At 39.2% G+C, this 26,331-nt stretch overlaps 1 protein-coding gene across 9 annotated transcripts in view; it reads right to left on the reverse strand.

Annotated features, from left to right (window-relative positions):
• Positions 1–3,089: 3,089 nt before the first annotated feature.
• LOC100657555 (caspase-12-like) overlaps positions 3,090–26,331 on the reverse strand; it is a 30,159-nt gene continuing 6,917 nt past the window's right edge. For 3 of the 9 annotated variants that reach the window (XM_023554745.2, XM_064288860.1, XM_064288855.1), the window contains 5 exons: positions 26,013–26,186; positions 25,192–25,426; positions 24,066–24,209; positions 20,401–20,510; positions 10,435–19,830 (listed from right to left, as the gene is read on the reverse strand). In XM_023554745.2, coding sequence (XP_023410513.2) covers positions 19,732–19,830; positions 20,401–20,510; positions 24,066–24,209; positions 25,192–25,426; positions 26,013–26,186 — 762 coding nt within the window. In that variant the 3' untranslated portion in view covers positions 10,435–19,731. The other 6 variants (XR_010322511.1, XM_064288858.1, XM_064288857.1 and 3 more) reach the window with 6 other exon arrangements.

Genomic DNA, 26,331 nt, shown 5'->3' on the forward strand with positions numbered 1-26,331 from the left:
AGATATTTTTAGTCTTGTATTGTGTTATCTTAGCTAAGCTGGAACTATCTTTCCCAGAATTCCCTTCCCTGCATAGTTCCAGGTCACCTTTGGAAGGTAGAAGGGAAACAGCAGGTCTGTGTAGGCTATGAGCCACTTCTGCGCCTCAGGTGCATTGCCACTTATCTGGTTGGCGTGCAGTAACAGCCACAACTACATCTGCTCCAAATCCATCCATATTTTCTCCTTAAGCTTCTTCAGCTGCTGGGTGAGATGCTCATTTAGCCCTAGGTGTGAGTTTAGCACCAGCTTCTCCTGAAGGACACATCTTCCTCTGAAGTCAGAGGCTTGGAAGCAGTGAAAGATTAATAGCTCACTTCATTCTCTTGATTTCCAGCTAATCCTTCAGTTTCAAATTTGTCTTCCCTTCTCGCTTGTTTACCCTTTGTGCTTCAGGTTCCTGCCATAGACACAGAACCTTCGCCCTCACACGGACTATGTATCCAGTGTCCTAGTGGTTCTACATCTCTGATCAAATCCTGAATGATACAGGTATGAACAACCTGATTTTTTGTGGTAACGCTATGTTGCACTAAGAAATGGAGAGCAGAATGTTCCTGACAAGCTACACAGGACGCTGTAGGGCACTGTACTAGCTCTCAAACTATTACGTGTTGACTTCAAATCCACCCCCTATACTCTGCTGTATGCTGTATGATGTTAGGGCTAGAATTCTAAAAACCCTATTTTTCCTTGGTCAGCTAACCTGCTTAGGTTCTGCCCGTAAGGGGCAAAGGAGACTAGATAATATGAGGATGAAAAAAGGGATTTATTCCTTTCTTGTTTCCTGTCAGCATTGTCTCAACAATGATCCTTTACTCCAAGTGATAGTTTCAGATCCCAACAATCCTAGAGCCACCCTCTTCACACCCCCCTCACAGGATACCAGCTGGTAGATCCCTCACCTTGGATCTGGAGTTTACCTCATGGGACTGAAACGTCCAAACTCTGAAATACCAGCAGCAGCTGTGCTGTGTCTCCTCAGAGAACTGAGCCTTAATTTTGCAGGGCCCCTCTTCAATACAAATTTAGGTTCTGATAACTCCAACTACTTCTTTTGTTTCCCCAACCCTAAGATTGGTAGATGCTTCCTGCAGATAACTCCTTTGTTTTTCTTCAATAGTCTTTTTTTTAGTCTTACAATACCAGGTTAAGAATGTCCTATATTAAGTTTTATCTGTTTACCTGCGTAGAATGGTCTCTTTTTGTCCTTCTGGATCTTGTCTAATAAAGACTGCCTTTTAGAAACTTGTGAAAATGTCAGAGAAGTAACAATAAAAAAGAAAAAAACAAACTTATTGCCATTGAGTAGATTCTGACTCATAGTGACCCTGTAGGACAGAGCAGCACTGCCCCATAGAGTTTCTAAGGAGCGCCTGGTGGATTTGAACTGCTAACTTTCTGGTTAGTGGCTGTAGCACCTAACCACTAGACTGCCAGGGTTTGCAAGTAAACAATAGTCAGGAGAAAAGTGTCAAAAAAAAACAAAACAAAAAAAAAGCACTGTTCTTAGAGGAGGTGGTATCTGAACTGAATCTTGAGAGAAAATACAGTGTTTTGTGAAGCTCCTAGCATAACATAAACTTTCAAAATAAATATTTTTTTTCTCATGTTTGTTCATGTTCGTATTGTTGTGGTTGCTGTTTTTGTTGTTATTATTAACATTCTTGTTATTATTATTAGGAGGGGAAATAATCATGGATTAGATGGTTACAAGGGTTCTGGGAGTGGAGAATGTGTTTATTCCAGGAGAGCAAGATCAGTGCACACAAAGGCACAGGGAGTGGATAGAGGCACGTAAAGCGTGCCTTAGAGAATCACAAGTAGTTCAATATAGCTGGGTTTCAAAATAAAATAGAAGAGGAAAAGTGAAGGAAATAAGGTCACAATGTAGATTGTTAACTAGGAGAATATGCTTGCATTTGGTTCTGAAAAGAACGGAAAACTGGCAAACTGATGAAGTGACACACATTTAAGACCAGTCTCTCTAATGGTAGTCTAGAGGCGGATTGCAGGGCGACTGATCTGAACATAGGGTGATGGATCTATGCACTATTTCAGAGGAACAATAAAACTGCTGAGAATGAGGATGGAGAGAAGAGAATGCATTTGGGAACTAGGAAGTAAGTTGACAGGTTTGGGGTGTGCTTTGGTGTAGACAGAGAAAGAGAAAGAATTATACTGGAATGCTAGATTTCTGGTTAGGACAAGTATGTGGATGGTGGTGTCAGCTACCAGCACAATGGATTTGGAAAGAGAAACAGAGCTGGACTGAGAGTATTAATTCAGTTTGGAACATGATCTGTTGTAGATACTTGTGCAAAATAAGCTCTATATAAGTGGAAACCATGTCTACCTTTTTTATTGTTGTATTCCCAAGGGTTACAATCGAATCAGGCAGCGAATAATCGTACATACACTATTTATAGAACAAAGAACGTTTGGTCATGGAGGAAGGGACGTATTATGAATTTTCAACACATAAATAGTACATGTTCCCAAAGAAGAATCTAGAACAGATGGAGTAGATTTGATAAAACAGAGTGGGAGGGGTACTCAATTTAAACAAGACCTAAGTTTGTACTGTAAAGCCACTTACAAAGTATATTACATATTGTATCTCATAGTCCCACAGCATAATGATTTCTAGATGGACCCATTCATCTAGACAAGAATTATTGAGTGTCTGCTCTATGCCAGACACTGTTCTAGACACTGTGAATATGGTAGAAAATAAAACAAAGTTCCTGTCCTCTTGGAGCTTACATTTTCATGGGAGGAGATGGACATATAAAGAGTAAACAAATATGCTGCATATATGAAGGTGATGAGTGCTATGAGGGGAAAAAAATAAAGTTAGGATATAGGTGTGTCAGAGGCAGGGAAAGGTATCTTATTTTATTTAGGGTTCCTCACTATAAAGGCATTAATTAAGAGATTTAAGGCAGGAAACCTTGGTGATGTAGTGGTTAAGGATTTGGATACTAACCAAAGAGTCAGCAGTTCGAATCCACCAGATGCTCCTTGGAAACCCTATGGGGCAGTTCTACTGTGTCCTGTAGGGTTGCTTTGAGTCAGTATCAACTCAATGGCCGCAATGGCCATTTTTTTTTTTTTTTTTAGGACAGACTTAGCAATCATGCAGATTTGGGGACTGGATGCAGGGAATTATTTCAGGCAGAGGAAGCAGCCAATTCTGAAGTTAGAATGTGCTTGTCATAGAAGAGGAACAGAAAGGAGGCTGGTGTGGCTGAGGCGAGGTAAGCAAGGGGAAGAATTTAAAGAGAAGAATTTAAAGCGAGAAAAGGGGCCAAGGAGCCAGTCCTTGTACTTTTAAGGCATTTCTATGTTGAACTTCCTGACAAAAGAAGGCATCAGCTAACATTTAGCTTGTATACAATGGCCAGTGTTGTTGTTAGCTACTGTTGGCTGAGCAGATTATGACTCATGGAGACCCCATCTGTGCAGAGTAGAAATGTGCTCTATAGGGTTTTCAAGGCTGTGACCTTTCGGAAGCGAATCAACAGGTCTGTCTAACCAGGCCCCCCTGGGTGGGTTCGAAACGTCAATCTTTCATCTTACAGTTGAGGACTTTATCCATTTGCCCCACCCAGGGACTCCTTACGATGTCCAATAAGCATGAAGAAATATGCTTAGACAATTCATAAAGCAAATAAATAAAAATTAAAATGGTTTTCTTTTGGCTGCTAAATTAAGAAAGATTGATGAAACATCATGTTGGTGAAAATACAGGAAAAATGTCATATCACATTCTGCTTGTAGGGAGTGCACATTTGGACAATTTTCTGAATACTTTGTGTAGGAAATTTATATTTTAATGCTTTTTGACCATGACATTCAGCTTTGAAATTTTACTCCAAGAAAATTATCAGAAAGAAATTTAAATATATATTTACAAGGACTTTTTATACCATTACTTATGATAATAACAAATTTGGAAATTACCTAAGTTAGCAGAATACAGCCTATCATATCCATTTAATGTAATATTAGACCTATATTACATGGAAACAATGTATGATAGTGACAACTATTTGAATCTCAGTATCTTTTTTTCCATTCCCTAATAGAATTCCCAATTTTTAGCTATGCATATGGCACCGTGTAATAAACATTTACTTCCTCAGCCTCCATGGTAGCTACGAGTTTTCTGTGACTTAATTCCGGTCAGTAGTTTATAGGCAGAAATGGTTTTCTGAAAGGAAGAGCCATGTGCTTTTTCTTCTCTTCCTCCTTCTTGCTGGCTAGAATGTGCTTTTAATGATAGTGATGGCTATAGCTCCAGCAGCCACCTGGAATGAAGAAATGACCTTTGGGATAGAAGGCACTCAGTGAGGAGAGATAGGAAAAGACAGTCTGGGGTGAGGACACAACTGAGTTCCCATATCAGCTGTGCAGTGCCTTCTCCCAGATGGTTAAGCTATGCAGTTTATACCAGTGATGCTTCACATCTCTGTTCCACCACACCATCACCACTAGTTGCCTTTGAGTCTATCCTAAATCATGGTGACCCCATGTGTGTCATACTAGAACTGTGCTCCATAATCTTTTTAATGGCTGATTTTTTAGAAGTAGATTGCCAGGCCTTTTTCCTGAGGAGTCTCTGGGTGGACTCAAACTTCCAACCTTTTGGTTGGCAGCTGAGTGTGTTAACCATTTGCTCCACTCAGGAACTCCTTTACATCTCTGTTACTTACCTTAGTCCTAGCTGATTATATTTAAGAAAAACAAAAAAGCAGGTAAAAAAGTAGCTTGTCCACTATGATTCTAAATTCAGGTGTGCATTGCATAATGTCGGTTCAGGCAACATCCGACGGCATATATGACTGTGGTGCCATGAGGTTATACTGTAATAGAGTTCAGAAATCCCAGTCAGTGGAGAACATAGCAGATGTGCTTTGCTAAGTACTGTAGATCCTATCTGTCTCTCACTAGCTCTCCAGGCCAGCAACAGCCCCAGTCCTCCAGCAACTGGCAGAGGGGCCCCTGGTGCCCCTCCGCTTCTGCTTGTCCCACCAGGCAAGGACAACACAGATGCTGCCGGAGCTTTGATTCTTTGAAAAGAAGCTTTGGTTCTGTAGGAAGGTGCTGTGGGGTTGGGAGAAAGGCAGATGCTAGCCATACCTAGAAGCAGAATCTTTGATGTACTGAAAAATGTGAAATTGTCCACTACAGACTAGTAACTAAGCACAAGTAAACCTGTGCTTACCTTGTTTATTGGATTGTCAGCCCCTGGAAGGGAGTCAGTGGCACTCCTGCAGGCGGCTGGCTGGACAGAGAGTGCCTGCCATGGTGGGTGCCCGGCAAGGCTTTCGGAGACCAAGCAGCTATCATGCAGGACCAGCAGTGGTGGACAAACTTTTTGCACAATTCCTCACTGCAGCAGTGGTGGTACAGGTCCCAGGCATGCCCAGTGACTGTCTTGCACACCTCTGTCCTGTATATAATATGGCATTCACACAATGTCTAATTCACCTAAAGTCCTATTTCACAGAATGTATTGTGGAAGTTAAGTGACACATACCTGTATATCTGTGACTCTATGTGTAGAGAGAGGGAGAAAGCAAGCAAGATGGGAGCAAGAGAAAACATAAATTATGTTGTGAAGCATAGGTGATTTTCACTTGCTTCTTTATACCTTTCTCCTACAATTGGATATGTAAAAAAAAAAAAATTAATATTCTCAAGATTAAAACAAAATAAAAATTTCAGTGGTTGTATGATTGACCATTTACAGATTGAAAGTTAAAATAATGAATATACATATGCAGACATGCAAACATATTCATGTATATGTTTTAATTTTTAAAGTTACTACTAACAAATAAATTCAGACTTGGCCTTCATATGTGTTTAGAGGTGAACATAAATACAAGATATTTTCAGATATTCAATTTCATAAAATATACTACTCATAGTTCATTGAAAAATAGTGCTAAAAATATCCTATGAACAGCTTAGAAATAATCAATATAAACAAAATTCCATATATAATTATAAATGTGGTCATTCTAAATCAAATATCAGCAAATTTATTTCAAATGGAGGGTAAATGAACATCTGCTATGGCAAAGATGATTCCATGCTTAGAACATGATTATTACTTGACATTAGGGCATCTATTCTATTAATTGTATCACTAGTTCAAATTAAAAAAAAAAAAAAAACAGAATCATGCTATGGCCCAAAGAAACATCCTTGAGAAGGAGACAAATCGTATGAAAAATAACAGTTTGCATATACATTTTATTACCATTGTAAAAATCTAGCTTAAATCAGTAGTAAACATTACATTTAATGATAAAACTCTAGAGGCATTTCCTGAAAGTAATAATTAAGAATGCCCACTATCATTATTTCAATTGACTATTTCTCTACTTGTTGTTGTTGTTAGGTGCCGTCGAGTCAGTTCTGACTCATAGCAACCCTACGCACAACAGAACGAAACACTGCAAGGTCCTGAGCCATCCTTACAATCGTTGAGCTCATTGTTGCAGCCACTGTGACAACCCACCTCGTTGAGGGTCTTCCTCTTTTCTACTAACCCTGTACTCTGCCAAGCATGACGTCCTTCTCCAGGGGCTGATCCTTCCTGACAACATGTCCAAAGTATGTGAGACGCAGTCTCACCATCCTTGCCTCTAAGGAATACTCTGGATGTACTTCTTCTAAGACAAATTTGTTCGTTCTTTTGGCAGTCCATGGTATATTCAATATTTTTCGCCAACAGCACAATTCAAAGGCACCAATTCTTCTTCGGTCTTCCTTATTCATTGTCCAGCTTTCACATGCATATGATGCGATTGAAAATACCATTGCTTTGGTCAGGTGTACCTTAGTCTTCAAGGTAACATCTTTGCTCTTCAACACTTTGAAGAGGTCCTTTGCAGCAGATTTACCCAGTGCAATGCATCTTTTGATTTCTTGACTGCTGCTTCCATGGCTGTTGATTGTGGATCCAAGTAAAATGAAATCCTTGACAACTTCAATCTTTTCTCCATTTATCATGATGTTGCTCATTGGTCCAGTTGTGAGGACTTTTGTTCTCTATGTTGAGGTGCAATCCATACTGAAGGCTGTGGTCTTTGATCTTCATTAGTAAGTGCTTCAAGTCCTCTTCACTTTCAGCAAGTAAGGTTGTGTCATTTGCATAATGCAGGTTGTAAATGAGTTTTTCTCCAGTCCTGATGCCCCGTTCTTCTTCATATAGTCCAGCTTCTCAGATTGTTTGCTCAGCATACAGATTGAGTAGGTACGGTGAAAGAATACAACCCTGAAAAAATATACCTTTCCTGACTTTAAACCAAGCAGTATCTCCTTGTTCTGTCCAAACAACCACCTCTTGATCTATGTAAAGTTTCCTCACGAGCACAATTAAGAGCTCTGGAATTCCCATTCTTTGCAATGTTATCCATAGTTTGTTATGATCCACACAGTCGAATGCCTTTGCACAGCCAATAAAACACAGGTAAACATCCTTCTGGTATTCTCTGCTTTCAGCCAGGATCCATCTGACATCAGCAATGATATCCCTGGTTCCATGTCCTCTTCTGAAACTGGCCTGAATTTCTGGCAGTTCCCTGTCTACATACTGCTGCAGCCATTTTTGAATGATCTTCAGCAAAATTTTGCTTGCGTGTGATATTAATGATATTGTTCTATAATTTCCACATTCGGTTAGATCATCTTTTTTGGGAATAGGCAAAAATATGGGTCTCTTACAGTCAGTTGGCCAGAAGCTGCCTTCCACATTTCTTGGCATAGATGAGTGAGCACCTCCAGTGCTGCATCTGTTTGTTGAAATCTCTCAAATGATATTCCGTCAATACCTAGAGCCCTGTTTTGGGGCAATGCCTTCAGAGCAGCTTGGACTTCTTCCTTCAGTACCATCGGTTCCTGATCATATGCCATCTCTGGAAATGTTTGAACATCGACTAATTCTTCTTGGCATAATGACTCTGTATTCATTCCATTTTCTTTTGATGCTTCCTGGGTCATTTAATATTTTCCGCATGGAATCCTTCACTATTGCAACTTGAGGCTTGAATTTTTTCTTCAGTTCTTTCAGCTTGAGAAATGCCGAGCGTGTTCTTCCCTTTTGGTTTTCCATCTCCAGCTCTTTGCACGTTATTATAATACTTTACTTTGTCCTCTCGAGATGCCCTTTGAAATCTTCTGTTCAGTTCTTTTACTTCAACAATTTTTGCTTTAGCTTCTCGACGTTTGAGAGCAAGTTTCAGGCTCCTCTGACATCCATCTTGGTCTTTTCTTTCTTTCCTGTCTTTTCAGTGACCTCTTGATTTCTTTATGGATGATGTTCTTGATGTCATTCCACAATTTGTCTGGTCTTTGGTCACTAGTGTTCAATGAGTCAAATCTATTCTTCAGATGGTCTTTAAACTCAGGTGTGATACACTCAAGGTTATATTTTGGCTCTCGTGGACTTGCTCTGATTTTCTTTAGTTTCAGCTTGAACTTGCATATGAGCAATTGATGGTCCGTCCCACAGTCAGCCCCTGGCCTTGTTCTGACTGATGATCTTGAGCTTTTCCATCATTGATGACAATGGAAAAGCTCAATATTTCTCTAGAGATATGGAAATATAAAACTTCATGAGTGTGAAATAAAAGCTGTGAATATTGGTAAGGAGACAAACAATTTGGAGATTGTAGAGTTTTATATGTAGATGTTTCAAAAGAAAAACCTAGTGAAAAATTCTCTAGTTGAATGAATTTTCAGTAAAATTCCTGAATGCAGGTTTGTATATACTTAACAGTCAAAAGTGCATTTTATTATCTTTACACTCACAGAAGTGATGAATTGGAAATTATAGGGAAAAAAATTCTCATTCAAAGCACTAACAGAGTACAATATGTATAGTAACATCCTTATCCAGAAGTCTGAAGAAGTTATATGAAGAAAAATGTAAAACTTTGCATAAAGACATAAAATAAAATGTGGCTTAATGGATGCGTAAAACAGAGCCCCAGGTAATCAAGTGTACATATTTAAATACCATTGTTGTTTGTTGTTGTTGTGTGCCATCGAGTAGAGCTGCCCCCATAGGGTTTCCTAGGCTATAATCTTTACAGGAACAGATCACCAGGTCTTTCTTCTCTTAGAGACACTATTGGGTTCAAATCATCAACCTTTCAGTTAGCAGCCAAATGCTTATTCATTTTAATGATCAGAAAGCTTATAATAAAAATCCTAAAACATGTCTGTAAGCATGTACACTATGAGAATAACTAAAAGTGTGAACAAGGGAAGACTAGTGAGATGATAATAGTAGTTAACAGTATGAGGGCCCTGACAGAGAAATCCGTACACTGTAATAGCAATAATTTCTATCATAAAGAAATGCTGGACTTCTGGCAAACATGGTGCCATAGACAGAAGCATCACACCATCCCTCCACTGCAAAGACTTAAAAACTAAGTAAAACGGAGACAAACTTCATTCCTGGAACGTAAAGTGTCAAATGAAGATACAAAGAACTCAGCTTAATACCAAATGGAATAAAAAACTGACAGAGGACAGAGAGAAATATGCTGAAGTCCCCATCAGCTAACCCAGCATGAATCTGACATCTTGGACTCCTGTTCAGGATTGGCAGACAGAGAGCACAAGAAAGCAGCTTCGTGGAACTCCAAGCAGGAGACAGAGCACCCAGTAACCAGCAATACACACTTTCCCACCCTCCATTGTCTCCCCACAGCTCTACCTCCAAGCTTCCTGGCTGGCTATTGTGGCTTGGCCAGCCAGGAAGTGCAGCATCCATGCCTCCTGGATTTGCCTCACCCACTTCGGAAATCAGCAGACAGGGAGTACGAGAAAGCAGCTTCACAAAGTCCCCAGCCGGAGACAGAGCACCCAGTAATGAGCGATATAAGCTTTCCTAGCCCCCCTTCTTTCTGCCCCTCGGCCTCCTGTGCTTCCCAAAAGCCGCAGTCTCTTGGCTGGGAGGCAACTGCTTTGGCTGTAGGCTGCATGGATTCGCCCTGCCCACACTGGCTGGACCCCTGAGCTGGTGTTGGTTCTTTCTATCTCTTTTGCTTTCTTCTATGCCAGCTACCACTGCCTCCTCCTTTTTTGGGAACACCTGGCTCCATGTGCCACCTTTGCTTCTTCTTGAAAGGCTGTGAAGCCACCCTCAACTGGGAATACACTGCCCCAGCCTGCAAAACCACGCTTGTGGGATCCTTGGGGCTTTATTTTTTTCCTTGTTTTCCTTTGTTCTGTTTTGTTTTGCTTTGTTTGTTTTCTTTTTCTTTTCGCAGCTTGGGACCACTTCTAGCTGGGCTGCACTGCACAGCTTGGGAGCCACTCCCCGAATCTGCACAGCCACATAGGTGGGATCCCTGGGGGCAATTCTTTCTTTCTTTTTTTTTTTTCCTTCTTTCTTAATTTCTTTCCTTTTTTCTTCTCTTTTTCCCTTTCTATCTTTCTCCATTTCTCAGTTCTAGTCTCTCCACACTTATCCTCTTTTCCTGAATACCTGGTGCTGTGTGACATCTATACCCCCGCTAGCCAGGCTATACTGCACAGCTTGGGAGCCACTTTCCCAGTCTTAGCGGCTCCACTGGTGGGACTCTGGAACTCCTGGGGCTTTTCTTTTCCAAATTTTCATTAAGTTATTTTTTCTTTCCTTTTCACTTTTTCTATTTTTTTTCTTTTTGCTTTTCTCCATTTCTCAGTTTCTCATCCATCACTCCAATGGCAAGCTCCCTTAGTACTCTTTTTTTTTTCTTTGGTTGTTTGTTTGTTTTTGGCTTCTGTTTCTCTCTCCTCTTTCCTATACCCCTATTAGCTCTACACATCACAACCTCTTCTCTTTCCTGCCTACTGGCACAGTGCACTGACCATCATACCTCCAAGCAGCACAAGCATGGCCTACTGGAACCTGTCCAGCACTGATTCCTGGCCTGCCCTCTTGGCCCTAGTGTGTGCCACAAACAACCCATCCCAGCCCTTCCTCTTCAGGTGGATCTGCCAAGCAGCACCACAGCTGAATGATTGGCCCAGCCCATTGAACAAGGAGGTGAAATGTTCCATGACTACAGCAAGCAAACAACAAAGAATGCACAGACCGCCTACTCAGACATAACCAAATGAAACAAAAAAGCATGATAAAAAAAAATCTACAATCAAGAAATGAAGAAAATAGCTACTAAATAGTCCAAAGAGAGCAGACAATATCAAATCATATAAGAAAAAGAGGACAGGGTGGTTCCAGTAGGCATCCAAAGTAAAATACCAGATGACTTTCCAGTAGAAGAAAAGGCCCTAGAACTACCTGATAGGGAATTCAAATCCCTAATATTCAGAGCAATCCAAGAGTTGAAGAAAAAAGCAGACAAAAATTAGTAAAAAAATAGGCAAATTTATGGAAAAGGCAGATAAATTCATGGAAAATACAGACCAAAACATGGAACAATTCAGGAAAATAATACAAGAACAAAATGCCAAAATACATTCACAGCTAGAAATCATTCAAAAACAACTAGAAATCCAAAGATAAACAACAAGATTTCAGAAACAGACAGTGCCATAGAAGGGCTGAGAAGCAGGTTTGAAATGATGGAAGACAGAAACAGCAAAATTGAAGACAAACACTTGACTACAACTCTGTGGAAAAATCAGAAAAAAGTATGAAGAGAAATGAAGAAACCCTGAGAATTATGTGCAAAAATCTGCAAGCGATCAGAGTTCTAGAACAGGGAGAGAAAACAGAAAACACAGAGAGGATCATTGAAGAATTGCTGACAGAAAACTTCCCTAATACCATGAATGATGAGAACCTGACCATCCAAGAAGCTCAAATAATGCCATATAGGATAGATTCCAATAGAAAAACACCGAGGCATATCATAATCACACTCTCTAAAACCAAAGACAAAAAATTGTGAGAGAAGCTTGAGAAAAACAAAAAGTCACATTCAGAGGAGAAACAATAAGACTAAGCTCTGATTATTTGGCAGAAACCATGCAGGCAAGAAGGCAAAGGATGACATATATAAAACTTTTAAAGAAAAAAATTGCCGGCCATGAATAATATATCCTGCAAAACTTTCATTCAGATATGATAGTGAAATTGGGACATTTCCAGATAAATGGAAATTAAGGGAATATATACAAACCAAACCAAACTTACAAGAATTATTAAAGGGAGTCCTTCAGTCTGAGAACAAACATCAGACCACAGCCTGAATCTAGGACACAGGATTGTACCAGCCAGATACCAACCTAGGAAATAAACTCTCAAGGACTATCCAAAACCAAAACAATTGCAACAGGGAACCAGAGAGGTTAATCTGTAAATGACAACAGCATCAGAACAATAAAAGAGGGAATAAATGGTATAGGTATAGAATTTTGCAATGGAGAGAAAGACAAGGCGATACCAAGAAATAATAGACTGCATTAAACCTAGTAAGATAAGGGTAAAATTAAAGGTAACCACAAAGAAAGTAAACAAACCCACTTGTCAAAATAAAGAAGTAAAACATAAAGTATCAATAAAAACAAAATCTACGAAAACAAAAGAAAAAAAGAAATCCACAAACAAAAGAAACTCAGCACAGGAGAGTAAGAGGAGCAAAGAAAATGTTAGCACCACAAAAAGACGGCAATAAACTTACAACTGTCCATGGTTACACTGAATGTAAACGGCCTAACCTAAACCCAGTACCCAGTGCCGTCAATTTGCACCCATAAAGAGACAGAGAGTGACAGAATGGATGGAAAAAACAGTATCGATCAATATGCTTCCTACAAGAGACATACCTGAGAAACAAAGAGTTTCAATTTAATAAAAATCAAAGGATGGAAAAAAACATATCAAGCAAATAACTACCAAAGAGAGCAGGAGTGGCAATACTAATTTCAGATAAGATAGACTTTAAAACAAAATCCACTATTAAAGACAAAGAAGGGCACTATATAATGATTAATGGGATGATCCAGCGTGAAGACTTATCCATAATAAACATCTACGCACCCATTGACATTGCTCCAAATTACATAAAACAAACTCTAACAGCACTGAAGAGAGAAATTGACAGTTCCACAATAATAGTAAGATACTTCAACACACCACTCTCGGTAAAGGACAGAGCATCTAGAAAGAAACTCAACAAAAATGCAGAAGAGCTAAAGAGCACAAGCAGCCAACTTGACCTCATATATATATATATATATAAACACTCCACGCAACACCTGCAAAGTACACATTCTTTTCCAACACACATGGAATATTCTCCAGAATAGACCACATCTTAGGCCAAGAGCAACCCCTCAACAAAATCCAAAACATTGAGATAATACAAAGTATCTTCTCTGACCACAATGCCATCAAAGTAAAAATTAACAACAGGAAAAGTAAGGGAAAGAAAATCAATTTCATGGAAACTGAATAACATCCTGCTTAAAAATCACTGGGTAACAGAAGAAATCAAAGTTGGAATCAAAAAAGAATGAAAATACATCATACCAAAACCTTTGGGACACAGCAAAGGCACTCCTTAGAGGTCAACTTATAGCACTAGATGCACACATCAAAAAAGAAGAAATGGACAAAATCAAAACATTAGTTACACAACTTGAGCAAATAGAGAGAACAGCAAAAGAAGCCCACGGAAAACCTTTAGAAGAAAGGAAATAATAAAGATCAGAGCAGAAATAAATAGAGAATTAAAAAATGATAGAAAGAATCAACAAAATGAAAAGTTGGTTCTTTGAAAGGATCAAAAAATCACTGGCCAAACTGACAAAAGAAAAACAGGAGAGAACACAAATAACCCAAATAAGAAATGAAATGGGGGGCATTACAACAGACACAACTGAAATAAACAGAGTATTATGGAAAACTATTCTCCAACAAATTTGAAAACTTAGAGGAAATGGAAAAATTTCTAGAAACACATGACTTACCCAAACACAAAATGATGTTGAAAATCTGAACAGACCCATAACAAGAGAAGAGACTGACAAGGTAATAATAATAATAATAAAAAAACTCCCAACAAAAAAAAGCCCTGGCCCAGATGGCTTTACTAGAGAACTCTACCAAACATTCAGAGAGGAGTACTACTCAAACCATTGCAGAATATAGAAAAGGAAGTGATACTTCCAAATTCATTCTATGAAGCCAGCATAACCCTGATACCAAAACCAGGCAAAGACACCACAAAAAAAGAAAATTACAGACCAATATCTCTCATGAATATAGATGCAAAAATTCTCAACAAACTTCTAGCCAATATAATTCAGTTTCACATCAAAAAGATAATACACCATGACCAAGCAGGATTCATACGAGGTATGCAAGGATGGTTCAACATTAGAAATCCAATCAACGTAATTCACCACATAAAAAAAGGTAAGGAAAAGAATCACATGATCATCTCAATTGACACAGGAAAAGCATTTAACAAAGTCCAACACCCATTCCTGATAAAAACTCTCAATAAAATAGGTATAGTAGGGAAATTTCTCAAAAAAAAAATAAAGGGCAGCTATGCAAAACCAAAGGCCAACATCATTCTCAATGGAAAGAGGCAGAAAAAAATCCCCTTGAGAACAGGAACAAGACAAGAATGCCTTTTGTCATCCTCTCCTATTTAACATTGTGATGGAAGTCTTAGCTACAGCAACAAAGCAAAAAACAGAAATAATGGGCTTCCAAATTGGTAATGAAGAAGTTAAACTGTCTCTATTTGCAGATGATATGATACTATACTTAGAAAATACAAACGACTCCACAAGAAAACTACTGAAACTGATAGAAAGAGTCAGCAGAGCTGCAGGATACAAGATAAACATACAGAAGTGAGTTGGATTCCTATACACCAATAAAGAGAATGATGAAAAGGAAATCAGGAAAACAATACTATCTATAATAAAAAAAAAAAGCCCCTAAAAAAATACAATACTTGGGAATAAATCTAACCAGGGATGTAAAAGACCTATACAAAGAAAACTACAAAACACTACTGCAAGAAACCACAAGAGATCTATAAAAAAAAAAAAAAAATTTTTTTTTTTTTTATGGAAAAACATACAATGCTTATGGATAGGTAGACTTAACATTGCGAAAATGACAATTCTACCCAAAGCAATTTACAAATACAATGCAATACCAATTAAATACCAACAACATTCTTTAGAGATAGAAAAACTTATCATTAACTTTATATGGAAAGGGAACAAGCCAATGATGAGTAAAGCACTATTGATGAATAAGAATAAAGTAGGAAGACTCACACTACCTGACCTCAGAACCTCTTATATAGCTATGGTAGTCAAAACAACCTGGTCCTGGTATAATGATAGATACAATGCCCAATGGAACAGAATTGAGAACCCAGATGTATATCCATCCACCTATGGTCACCTGATCTTCAACAAGGGCCTGAAGTCCATCAAATGGGGAAAAGACAGTCTTTTTAACAAATGGTGCTGGCAAAACTGGACGTCCATCCGCAAAAAAATGAAGCAGGACCTGTACCTTACACCATATACAAAAACTAACTCAAAGTGAATCAAAGACCTAAACATAAAGCCAAAAAGCATGAATTCATAGAAGAAAAAATATGATCAACATGACAGGCCCTAATACATGGCACAAACAGGATACAAACCACAACCAACAATACACAAGCTCCAGAGTATAAGCTAGATAACTGGGCTCTTCTAAAAATTAAACACTTATGCTCATCAAAAGACTTCACCAAAAGAGTAAAAAGAGAACCTACAGGCTCGGGAAAAAAAAAAAAAAAATTGGCTATTACAATTCAAAGGTCTAATCTCTAAAATCTACAAGGTAATCCAACACCCTTACAACAAAAAAGACAATCCAATTAAAAAATGGGCAAAGGAAATGAACAGACACTTCATCAAAGAAGACATTCAAGCAGCCAACAGACACATGAGGAAATGCTCAGGATCTCTGGCCATCACAGAAATGCAAATGAAAACCACGGTGTGATACCATCTAACCCAGTATTACTGGCACGAATCAATAAAACAGAGACAACAAATGTTGGAGAGGTGCGGGGAGATCAGAACTCTTATGCACTGCTGGTGGGAATGCAAAATGACACAACCTTTTTGGAAAACGATATGGAGCTTCCTTAGAAAGCTAGAAATAGAAATACCATTTGATCCACCAATTCCACTACTAGGACTATATCCTAGAGAAATAAGAGTCATCACGTGAATAGATATATGCACACCCATGTTCATTGCAACATTGTTCACAATAGCAAAAAGATGGAAACAGCCTAGATGCCTACCAACTGAAGAATGGATAAACAAACTGTGGTACATACACACAGTGGAGTATTATGCAACATCTAAAGAACAGCAATGAATCTGTGAAGCATCTCATTACATGGATGCATTTGGAGGGTATTATGCTGACTGAAATAAGTCAGTCACAAGAGGACAAATATTGTATGAGACCACTATTGTAAAAACTCTTGAAAAGGTTTACATACAAAAAAGAAACAATATTTGATGGTTACGAGGGAGGGGAGGGGTAGGGATGGAAAAAAAAACTTAGCAGACAATAGGGAATTGGTAACTTTGGTGAAGGGTAAGACAGTACACAGTACTGGGATGCTAGCACAACCTGTACAAGGCAAGGACATGGTAGCTCATTGACACATCCAAACTCCTGAGGGATGGAATTGCTGGGGTGAGTGCTGTGAGGACCATGGTTTCAGGGAACATCTAGCTCAATTGGCATAACAGAGTTTGTAAAGAATATGTTCTACATTCTACTTTGGTGTGTAGCGTCTGGGGTCTTAAAAGCCTGTGAGCGGCCATCTAGGATACTCCACTGGTCTCACCCATTTGGGAGCAAGGAAGAATGAAGAAAACTAAAGACACAAGGGAAAGATTAGTCCAAAGGACTAATGGACCATATCTACCATGGCCTCCACCAGACTGAGTCCAGTACAACTAGATGGAGCCCAGCTACCGCCACTGACTGCTCTGATAGGGATCACAATAGAGGGTCCCAGACAGAGCTGGAAAAAATGTAGAACAAATTTCCAATTCAAAAGAAAGCCCAGACTTGCTGGCCTGACAGAGTCTGGAGAAACCCCGAGAGTATGCCCCCCGGACACCCTTTCAGCTTAGTAATGAGGCCTCTCCTGAGTTTCACCCTTCAGCCCATGGAACAAAGCAAGACTAAAGTGGCACACCAGCCCTGGGGCAGGGACTGGAAGGTAGGAGGGAACAGGACAGCTGGTAATGGGGAACTCAGGGTTGAGAGGAGGGAGTGACATGTCATGGGGTTGTTAAACAATGTCATAAAACGTGTACCATTTGATGAGAAACTCATTTATTCTGTAAAACTTCATCTAAAGTTCAATAAAAAAAAAATACCTATTGTGTATGAGGCAGTGCACTAGAGAGGCAATTTATGCACTTATTTTCTGTCACTGAAGAAAATATCATACTCTGTTAGGAGTGAATGAGAAAGAGTTTTATTGAGGAATAGAACAGCGATAGGTGGGCAGCACTAGGTAGAAAGGCAAAGTGTTCCACAGTTCAAGCATAGAAGGAAAGGCAGAGGGTTAATAATTGCTTGTAAATAAGATCAGCTTCAGCTTGAAGTCCTTTGAAATGTAAAGGTTGATGACTTTTAGGGAGGAGTGAGTTACCACTTGGGTGTGAGATGCCAGCCGATTAGGTTATACTTGGTTGTAGTAGTGCTGTCAGTTATTCACAATTGTAGTTGGTTCTGGGAGCAAACTGTTCACACATTCTTCCCAAATGGTTTATATCCTGACCAGTTTGGTTAGTTATGAGCACATTCTTCCTGAGAACAATGGTTTACAGCTTGACATGTTCTTCCTAAATGGCTTACATCCTGACCTTTTTGGTTCCTGAGAATGCATGTTGGTCCCGTCATTCTTAGTCTGACATGAGTGTCTCCAGTTTGAAACTTTTCCATTTACATATCATATGTGTTCCATATAAGTCAGGTGTTAGTGTACACATTTTCATTCCTAGATATTGGTGTCAGAAAAATTAAATAATTTATTTAAAATGTTACGATTAGCAAGATACGACTGTAAGATTTAAAATTAGGACTCATTGGAGATATTAATCAGAGAGAACTATTTCCTGACTTACTACTTTCTACACCAGGTCTCCAGCAGCTTGGCTATCTTTATTTTCCTATGTGGAGGAATATCAGATTAGATTATCTCTTATATCCACACACAAAGATTTTGGTTTTTTCTTTTGAAGCCTGTTTGAGTGAGGTTCAATCACTTGCATTCACAGGATTCCCTGAAGTAGGTACCAAAGTCAGGATCTTTCTTTCATATCCTCCAAACACATAGCCCATAGCACATTCTCAATTAATATTAAAAACCAAGTTATAGTTAGTAAGAAGAAAAAGGTACAGTTAAATTAGTGTTTCCTTGACAACAGATAATTCTTTGAAAAAAATTAATAAGAGTTTCATTCCACCATTCATACTAAATAGGATACACAACATTAGAGAAAGATTTAAAAAAGACAGTTATAGAAAAATACAGGTAGAGTAATACAATTTTTAAGCTTTAAGAAATAGAAGCCAGTACATATGGAATTCACATTAATTCTATTACTGAAAATTCGAAAATTCTCCATGTCACTGGGAGACTCTGGGTAGTGCAAATGGTTAGTGTACTTGGCTGCTAACCAAAAGGTCAAACTTCAAATTTACCCAGATGCTGCTTGGAAGAAAGGCCTGGTGATCTAGTTCCAAAAATCAGCTATTGAAAATCCTGTGGTGCACAGTTGTACTCTTACACACATGAGCTCATCATGAGTCAGAATTGACTTGTAAGGCACGTATGTCACTGAATGACACACACAGAATTAAATATCAAACGACTAACTAAAAAATGTTCCCAAGCTTATGATTATGAGCTAATATGATTGTTTACATACAAAGGACTTAAACTGATAAGAAAAACATAAAAACTCTTGAAATAAAAAAGAAGAATAATTAGAATAATTAACTAAAGGAAAAGAATGTAGCTAATGAAGATGTTTAAAAAATCTAATGACTTTAATAACAAAAAGATATGCCAATGACATTGATAATTTTTCACCTATTAGATTAGTAACAGTTTAAAAGAGAACATTATTCTACCTATCAGTCATTACCTTAGATTTCTTCTATGTCTATAATTTAGCAGAAATTTTTGACAATCATTTATCCAAAATTGTAAAAGTATTTATATTTGGAAAGTATTTATACTTGGAACAGAAAGTATGTGGCTCAGCAAAACTGACTTGGTAAAGAGGCTGAACATCAGCTCTACATAGCCTTTCTGATTATTGCAGGTGACCAGATTTTTGTGCACGCATCAGAACCGAATAGCTTCCACTGACTGAACAGCGCTTGAGAGAGATTATGACTAACGTGTTTCTAGCTGGCCAACATTGGACTTACCATTTCTTACACAACCATTACATTATGGTCAAAGTCAAATAAAACCAGAGTTTCACAGAAGACCATTGAGACAACGGCAGATAACATGAGCCCTGTAACTAGTGGGCAATTGACAGCTATCGTTCGCCAACTTATTAGTCTTTACGTTGCTCAGGGAGTCCCCAAACCTATTTTGTGAATTCACATAACTGAGATGCCTCTTACGAGTTTTAATTCCCAGGGAAGAGGTAGAAATATCTTGTCATGGATACTCTTTCAATGGTAGGCATCTGGGTCATTTCATTTGGTGTTTCAAATGAATGTTGAACCTAAAATAGTAAAGAAAGAATTTAAAACCAAAACCAAACCCATTGCTATTGAGTTGATTCCAACCCATAGTGGCCCTATAGGACAGAGTAGAACTTCCCCACAGGGTTTCCAAGAGTGGTTTGTAAATTTGAACTGCCAACCTTTTGGTTAGCAGTCAAGATCTTAACCACTGTGCAACCAGGGCTTCAAAGAAAGCATTTAGGGGTCCTCTAAAAGGGGAATCTAGACTCCTCTTACGAGTGACAGAACGCAGAGTGTATTATGGCTGTGGTCAGGCACATGTAAACAGAAGAAAAAATTTAACTTTTCCTTGGGTATAACGTATGCACACATGAATTAACACCCTAAGAAGCTTTCCATGATTAAGGAGGGATATCAGTTTCAAAGGCTATTGAGAAGACACACTCTGGTTCTAAGGTGTATTTCAGAATGCTTTCCCTTTAAATGAACTCAGAGTCAAGCAAGGAGCATAAAGATAACTTAAGAGCTTCAGGATTCCCTAAAAACTTGGCAAATTGTTCTACAAAGATTTCTGGGGCATAAAATTTGATAGACGAAAGGATGCTTACCTTTCTAAAAACTTCCTCCAAATGATAATAACAAGAATACTTCTTGAAGCAGTTGACAAGTTGAGAAATGAAGAGAGAGCCATTTGTGTCAAGCCTCCAAGAAACATTATCTGCAAAGAAAAGACACTGTAATACTCAGGAATGTGGTCTTAGTATAAGTGTGAAAGACTCCTGAAGCCTTAGATTTGGGGCAAAGTCTGACTCTGGTGTTTAGGAAGAGACAGGTCAAAACTGGGTAAGGAGGAATGCTTGTTTTTATAGCAGGCCCAGAGAGAAGCAACCTTGACCTATAATTGGAAATCCCCTTGACTCTCTCAGGAAGCAAGGGCACAGTTATGGCCCCTACGATTGTGAGTAGTAGAAAAGATCTTAAGTCCTTTCAGTTCTCATAACACAAAAGAAAAAACAGAAAAATCCAGCTTTAGACATTCTAGGTCTCCTCTTCACTCATACTGGTTTCATACTATGTTTTTTTGCACTTACTTTTATGTTGTGTGAGAAATCTTTTGAATGGCTAATTCTCTTTACAATATAAATGTGATCGACCTCTTCATTCATTAAAAAAAAAAAGGATAATCTTTCCCTAACTACCAAGTTACCTGCAGTTAGTTTCCTATTCCTCCTTCCTGTTTATAGTCAAATTCTCAAATTTGTCTATAACCATTGTATCTATTTCCTGCTATTCTGCTCACCTCTCAGCTTTTTCTCCCGCTTCCCACCCCGACTTCACCAGATGGCTTTCCCCAAGGTCACCCGTGACTTCCATGTCACTAAATCCAATAGTCATTTACCAGTCTTCTTACCACTTGTTTCACATCGGAAACCATGGTGACTTCAACAAATTACCTATTGGCAACTCTCATAACACACACTCCTCGTTTTCTTTCCTAGTCTCTGAACATACCTTCTGAGTTTACTTTGCTGGCTAATTGCTCTCATGCTGCCTTTGAACATTAGAATTCTTCAGACCTCAACTCTAGGAAATCTTCTCACTCCTGTCTTTGTTCTTAGATAATTTTATGCATTTCTAGATATTAAGGATCATCTTTAGGCCAATGTCCCCTAAGAAATTCTATCTCTAAAGCAGATCTTCCTTCTGAAATATACAACTGTGCAATTCTCTATTCTTTGTTCCATTTTGAAATATCCCAAAGGCACCTCAAACCTTGCAGTGTTTCCCATTGTAATAAATGCACCACAATTATCCACTTATACACTGAGTCACCTCTATCATCTCTTCTTGTTTGTCTTCCATGCCCACTAAACCACTAGGTTATACTAAATTTATATGCTAATTATTTTGGGGATAAAACCACTTACCCCATCCCAAGTCTGTCATCATCTCCTATGGTCCGAAATATTACAGCAGCATTTGAACCTATCTCCCTATACCCACTCTTGCTTTACTCTAATCCATTCTCCATAGAGCCCCCAGAGTGATCATTTTAAAATTAAAATGTTATCATTCCATTGCTTATAGCCCAGTTTTCTATTACTATTAGTATAAAGGGCTAAATCCTTCTCTAACACATGAGAATTCGAATTTTCTGTCCTCTTATCTCCCGACCTCTCCAGTCATCCTCCCTGACTTTGTGTTCCAGCCACACTGACCCAGTCTTCCAAGTTCCTTTCTTTCTCAGGTCCTCCATTCACACTGCTCTTTTGCCTGGAATGTGCCTACCTTACCCTTGACCTTTTAACTCCTCTGTCTTTTCAACGTTAGCAATAATTTTTCTTCAAAGTACTTATCACAGTTGGCAAACATTTATTTCAGTGATACTGTGGTGTCGCCTTCCCCTATTTAATTTCTGCCTCCCTGGCTTGGATATAAACTCCATTATGTCTAATAACCATACTTCCTTTAATCGTGTATCATGTGTGCTCCCAACCTAGACCAATCCTAGAACATAATGTGCACCGAATAATTATATGTTATGATAAATAAACACAAGAATTTTGCATATTAGACTTTATTTTCTAAACTGAATTAAATAATCTCGCAGAGTATGTATCAGGATTTTTGTACATTTTTAACCTCCTTTTTGATAACTAAAAGTATAAAATTCCTCTTTCAATTCAAGCGTTATAAAAACATCAATATACAAAACATGAAGAAGTGGAGCTAAGCTAGTTGTGGGGTGGGTGTTGTTTCTGGAAGGGGCAGGGACTGAACTGCTTGCATGGCCTTTTTCCTTCCCTCTAGGCTAGACTCTGATTGTCTTCTAGTCCCTTCCTACTCAAATGTAGGCAGAGCCCAGCAGTACTGGCATCCCCTAGAAGTTTTTTTTTTTTTTTAGAAGTGAGGATGGTGAGATTTATTCTTTTTTTTTTTTAATAATTTTTATTGAGCTTTAAGTGAACGTTTACAAATCAAGTCAGTCTGTCACATGTAAGCTTATATACATCTTACTCCATACTCCCACATACTCTCCCACTAATGAGTCAGCCCGCACCCTCCTTCCAGTCTCTCCTTTCATGACAATTTTGCCAGTTTCTAACCCTCTCTACCCTCCTATCTCCCCTCCAGACAGGAGATGCCAACACAGTCTCAAGTGTCCACCTGATACAAGTAGCTCACTCTTCGTCAGCATCTCTCTCCAACTCATTGTCCATTCCCTTCCATGTCTGATGAGTTGTCTTTGGGAGTGGTTCCTGTCCTGGGCCAACAGAAGGTTTGGGGACCATGACCACCAGGATTCCTCTAGTCTCAGTCAGACCATTAAGTCTGGTCTTTTTATGAGAATTTGGGGTCTGCATCCTACTGATCTCCTGCTCCCTCAGGGGTTCTCTGTTGCGGTCCCTGTCAGGGCAGTCATCGGTTGTGCGCAGGCACCATCTAGTTCTTCTGGTCTCAGGATGATGTAAGTCTCTGGTTCATGTGGCCCTTTCTGTCTCTTGGGCTCATAGTTATGAGAAACTTTTTAGAAAGGGTGAATCTAGGCCCCACTCCAAAACTACTGAATCAGAATCTGCACTTTAACGGGGATCCCCAAGAGATTCCTATACACACTAAAGTCTGCGTTCATTATGCTAGAATGCAGAGGACTGTGAGTTGTGCAAACTAGGCTTTCTAAAATTAAAATTACCCTTGTTACCTGTTGTTGATAAAAGAGTATCATGAGTAGCTGTTAATGATATTTCATACAGGTTTGACGAAAAGCAATCAAGAATATCCTCAATTTTTACCTTAAGGATTTTCATTCATTGTCTGCCTTTGCCTGAAGATATGGATTTAACTATTAATTAATTTCCTAAGGTTAGATTTAAATAAGAAGTCAAGGATGTGTGGAGCAAGTACTACCAGTTACCGACTGGCTCATTTCATTGCTAGTAGATAACCAGATGGGTAAAATCCTAAGATGATGCATTTCTGTGCTGTTGTTATATTAAACAATCAAAAAAAAAAAAAAACCCTCTTATTTAGAGTTAAGACTGTTTTAAGTTTGGATCCTCACCAAAGTCCTGTTCACTTCAAAAATTTCCCCCGCAATCAGGATTTATAACATTCTCACTATCAGAGTCTCAATCTTTTAAATCTCGCTTCTGCCTAAAATATCCCATTAATTAAAGAAGAAATTTTGTGATCAGTGACAAGATTTGATCACAGCCACCCTGTTATCTGAAAAATAATAGATTTAGAAATTCTCCTCCCTGAAGGCACTTACGTGGGGTCGACGCTTTGAAAGCAATGAAGTCCTTCTCCACGTGGGCCTTTGTAATTGCATCATTCTGGATGTTGCATTGTGAGGGCTGGAAACTGTGTGTAGATGCTTCTCCCATGTCAGTCATCCAAACAATCCCATCACCTTCTGGGAGAGACATCCATCCAGTGATCATGTCTTATATTTCTTATGAAGGATTTTATATTTACACAACACATGCAACCTGTTTTACTATTATACCTTAACTTCAGTATATTTCAATATGACATTTATTAAAAATGAAAGCACCTTATTCATAGAAAAGGAGCCCCTACATGGTACAAATAGTAAAGGTGCTTGACTGCTAATGAAAAGGCTAGAGATTTGAGCCCACTCAGAGGTGCCTCAGGAGAAAGGTCACACAGTAGTTTTATCTACGTCCAGTAAACCAGCCCCTGCAAACCTACGGAGCACAGTTCTACTCTGACACCCACGGGGTCACCATGAGTTGGAATCAACTCAAGGGCAACTGGTACCGCTCGAAAAACCACGTCACTGACTGGAACAATACAGAGTTCGCTTAAGTCTGGGGTGGCCATGTTGACAACTTAGTCACAAATGGTTGGGACATTGCACTCTATTTCATGCCGCATATTGTTTCTTTAAAAATGGTACACACTAAATATAACTTCTTTCTGGACTGAACCTAATACACTAAAACCTGGGAGAGCCGGCACCTGTGTAAGGCACAAACCTGTCAGAGAGAAAAAACTCCAATATTTTCCTCTAAAATGAGTGACAGAAAAGTGGTAAGGATGCACCCCTTCAAAGGCACAAAACTCGAGAGACCAGGAAAAACAGGCAGTCCCGTCAAGTCCCAGCTCTCACAGATTTCACATTAGTAGAACTAAAAGATTGGTTCTCTCAGCCATCCCTGATGAAATGAAGGATAAACTCCAGACTAATAAATAACAGTGCACGACCACGAACTCATAGCAGCTCTATAGGACAGAGCAGAATTGCCCCTTGGAGCTTCCAAGGAGCGACTGGTGGATTCGAACTGGTGACCTTTTGGTTGGCAGCCGAACTCTCAACCACCGCATCACCAGGGCTCCACATTCACTCCTTGGCGACCCCAGTTCAGACTCACCACCTCGGCAGGCTTGCATGATGATGATTTTGGGCTTGTCTTTGAGGTTCTTGCAGTTGCTGTTGTTGAAAATTCGAAAGATAGTATCATCTTTCAGAATATCTGGCTGTTGTGAACTGTGCTTCTTCCCACAGAGTCCATCTAGGATGCCGTGTGACATAAATACCAGAAATGTGCTGTCTGAGGACTTGTGCTCTGGGCGGGCAGCAAACTGCCTTAGCTCTTCTTCCATTTCCTGAAACAGAGGCCACAGTCACTATCGAGGAACCTGCCCTACAAAATCGGCATTCACAGAGAAGAGGAAGCGCTAAGAAATCAGGTAGTTCTTATCAGGTATAATTGTGAGAGAAATAATATTCTGACATAAAACCCTAAAATCTAGATTTCTAGAATATTAAAGCCAGAAAGGTTTTTGCCTAGTGTCGAGACTAATCCTTTTCCTCAGAGTCTCTGATTTCTGAAGATCCTGGAGAATGAAACTTCTTAAAGTGAGGTCCCTGTGGTTTTTTAAAGCCATCCAGGATATTTTTGGCATAAATTGGTCTGAGCCAGGCCGTTAAGTAATAGATGCCTCCCACATTGAAGACTTCAGATGGACCCAGAGTTTTTTTTAGGTATTTAGTGGAATACCGCTGTATAGAGCTGCTCTGAATCTCTGCCATGTGACTATGCACTGGAGGAGGCTGAAATCCAGGGGACTCTACTTTGGAGCAAACATAATGCCTGTAACAGTGTACATTTTGTTCTTGTAGCTGCCAGGGGGAGAGGTTCAAAACTGTTTAAGAGGGAAAGAGCCTTGTCCTGCTCTCGGGGGTTATTACCTGAGCTGAGAGATTCTTTTTTACAACCACTAAGTATCCAAGGTTTTCCAGCACGTCCTGCATTCCCAAAATGTCAATTTCAGCACCGTCCCGAGTAGAAAGATGGTCAAATTCTTTGTTGCAGATGATGAGGGCCAGGCGTGTTCGGCCTGCCTTCTCCATCACTGGATATATCTGCGGGCAACAGACACAGAGCAAGTTGCCTCCTCTCTTGTGCCTTCAAAGTCCATTTTTTGTTGTTGTTAGGTGCCGTTGAGTTGGTTCCGACTCAAAGGGACCCTATGTACAACAGAACAAAACACTGCCCAGTCCTGCGCCA

This window comes from Loxodonta africana, chromosome 7, assembly GCF_030014295.1.
Source record: "Loxodonta africana isolate mLoxAfr1 chromosome 7, mLoxAfr1.hap2, whole genome shotgun sequence".
Classification (NCBI taxonomy): domain Eukaryota; kingdom Metazoa; phylum Chordata; class Mammalia; order Proboscidea; family Elephantidae; genus Loxodonta; species Loxodonta africana.